Source organism: Quercus suber, unplaced genomic scaffold (genome assembly GCF_002906115.3).
Source record: "Quercus suber isolate HL8 unplaced genomic scaffold, Cork oak 2.0 scaffold_131, whole genome shotgun sequence".
Classification (NCBI taxonomy): domain Eukaryota; kingdom Viridiplantae; phylum Streptophyta; class Magnoliopsida; order Fagales; family Fagaceae; genus Quercus; species Quercus suber.
Window position 1 is genome coordinate 1,200,970 of NW_027069594.1, and position 3,069 is coordinate 1,204,038.

General features: G+C 38.5%; 1 protein-coding gene across 1 annotated transcript in view; it reads left to right on the forward strand.

The window, feature by feature from the left end:
* LOC111995669 (probable linoleate 9S-lipoxygenase 5) overlaps positions 1–2,435 on the forward strand; it is a gene marked incomplete in the record, with an annotated part of 7,931 nt that extends 5,496 nt beyond the window's left edge. The window contains 5 exon segments of the mRNA XM_065776275.1: positions 133–218; positions 411–518; positions 607–911; positions 995–1,258; positions 1,546–2,435. Of these exon segments, the coding sequence (XP_065632347.1) occupies positions 133–218; positions 411–518; positions 607–911; positions 995–1,258; positions 1,546–2,299 (1,517 nt within the window).
* Between the last annotated feature and the right edge of the window lie 634 nt (positions 2,436–3,069).

Consider the following 3,069-nt stretch of genomic DNA (forward strand, 5'->3'; position numbering starts at 1 on the left):
GGGTGTGGGGGGGGGGGGGGGGGGATGGACTTGTGCCTTAATGTGCAAATAATATATCAGATCTTGTTACATTTGTTCTTTTTTCTACTATTCCCCTTCACTTAAACTTGGTTCTTTGATGATTTGGACCAGAGGATAGATCTGCTTGGAAGACTGATGAAGAATTTGCAAGAGAAATGCTGGCTGGAGTAAACCCTGTCACCATCTGTCGTCTCCAAGTAAACTTTAAACCCTTCATTATTTATTTTCTACTTTCTTTTTTTGAAAAATAAATAAAAATGAAAAATAATGAATTTGAAATCCTTATTTGGGATGTCACAGTTGAGTTTCTCTTCATCCATCTTCTCAACAGCTTAACCAAGATCATGGTTTTCAATCTTTAAACATAACCACTTCTAATTCAACTACAGGAATTCCCCCCAACCAGCAAGTTGGATAGTAAAGTATATGGTCATCAAACCAGTGCCATAACCAAAGAGCACATCGAGAAATACTTAAATGGGCTCTCCATAGATGAGGTAACGTTTCTAATTCATTGTTTGACATTAGTCAACAGTTATTCCACAGATAATAAACCATGATAACAAAATTCAATTTGTTTAATAGGCAATCAAGAGCAACAAGCTATTCATACTAGATCATCATGATACACTAATGCCATACCTGAGTAGGATAAACAAGACTTCCACAAAGATCTACGCCAGCAGGACAATCCTTTTTTTGAATGAGGATGGGACTTTGAAGCCATTAGCAATTGAATTGAGCTTGCCCCATCCTGATGGAGACCAATTTGGAGCCATGAGCAAAGTATATACCCCAGCTGAAGAAGGTGTCCAAAATTTCATTTGGCAACTGGCTAAATCTTATGTCGTTGTGAATGACTCCGGTTATCACCAGCTCATGAGTCACTGGTATGATTTTGATGAAGTTTCAGCAAATTTATTTCAGTTCATATTTTGAAATGGGTTTTAAATAACTTTAATTGCGATCACAGGTTAAATACCCATGCAGCAATTGAGCCATTTGTGATAGCAACCAATAGGCAGTTGAGCGTGCTTCACCCAATTTATAAACTGTTACATCCTCACTTCCGTGACACCATGAATGTAAATGCATTGGCCCGACAGGTCCTCATTAATGCTAATGGTGCCCTGGAGTCAACAGTATTTACAAGAAAGTATTCTATGGAGATGTCATCAAAAGTTTATAAAAACTGGGTTTTTCCTGAACAAGCACTCCCTGCTGATCTCATCAAGAGGTATAGCTTATAGTCCAGAAAGGGGTGAAAAATCCATGGTTCATATGTCATTGAAAATAGTAACTAAAGAACAGAAATGCATTATGAACAAATCCCTCAGTAAAACTGCTATTAAAAAAACTAGGAACTGGCTAAATTACACTTCACACTACCACATGATGTTTAGAAAGGTTGAGCAACTAAGGGCTTAGGAGTTTGGTATATAAAATGCTAACATGGTCTAACCTAAACTATATATTTGTTCATGTCATATCTCAGTACAAGCTTCTCCTTTTCTTTATTCACAGAGGAATAGCAGTTAAGGATGTGAATTCCCCACATGGTCTGCGCCTGCTGATAGAGGATTACCCGTATGCTGTTGATGGGCTGGAAATCTGGTCAGCAATTAAAACATGGGTTGAAAACTACTGCTCCTTCTATTACAAGACTGATGACATGGTCCGAGATGACTCTGAACTCCAGTCCTGGTGGAACGAACTGAGAGAGGAGGGTCATGGTGACAAAAAAGATGAGCCCTGGTGGCCTAAAATGCAGACTCGAGAAGAGTTAATCGAAACATGCACTACTATCATATGGATTGCTTCAGCCCTCCATGCAGCTATCAACTTTGGACAGTACCCTTATGGAGGTTACCCCCCAAACCGCCCAGCAATGAGCCGTCACTTCATGCCGGAAGAAGGCACTTCTGACTATGAGGAGCTTAAGTCTCACCCTGAAAAAGCTCTCCTGAAAATATTTACTTCCCAGTTTGAGTCTGTTCTCGGCATTTCCCTTGTAGAAATCTTGTCAAGGCACTCATCTGATGAGATTTTTCTTGGACAAAGAGACAGTCTTGACTGGACCTCAGACACAGAACCAATAGAAGCCTTTAAAAAATTTGGAAAGAACCTGAAAGAAGTTGAGGATAGAATAACGAAGAGGAACAAGGATGAGAAATTAAAGAACCGTGCTGGTCCAGTGAAGATGCCATACACTTTGCTCTGTCCTACCAGTGAAGAAGGACTTACTTTCAAGGGAATTCCCAACAGCGTCTCAATCTAAAGCTTTTAGCTTTCCTATATAGAGTGTTATGTTGTAGTAGCAATAATTTCCAAAATAGTCGTATTATCATTATTCTTTACTTGTATTAGTCTACCAGAAAACATATATAAGTATAAATCCACAATTTCTTCAACTAGATATATGTAGAAATTTACAAATAAAGCCGAGTACTAGAAACCATGTTTTAAAGCACCATTTTGCATCAAAATGTAGATAAAGCTGGAGAAGCAGAACCTGATTGCATAAACTATTCATTAATTCATTAGAGTCATTAGATATGTCTTACAACAAGCTCTACCGGAAAATCCGTCAGCAGCTTAAAAGTTTCGTACTTGAATATTTTTAAATCTCTCCTAAACAAACTTATAGGGGTTCCAAGCACAAGGTGGACACTTTGGGAAATCTCCTATTTTGTCTTTAAAAGGCAACTAGTGATCTTGAGGATCTCAGTTGTCAAACAAATGTGAAATGGTGGTGAGCTACTAACTTTGTTTACCCTTAGTACATTCACCACTGAGGTCTGTATCAGCAGTCACACCCACAAGACCCATCTATAGTACAGATAAAAAAGGGAGGACATAACACTTACCCACAAACTTGAGCCTTATGGTTATGGCAAACTGAAATGCTATACATGAAATCTACGACAATTTTGCAAGCCAGGGATTATATAATAAAAGAATGGGAAAAGTTCCCAAATTATCACATCTAGAGAAGACTTTATCTGTGGGACTCTCTCTCTCTCTCTCTCTCTCAAACCAAGTTCCTCT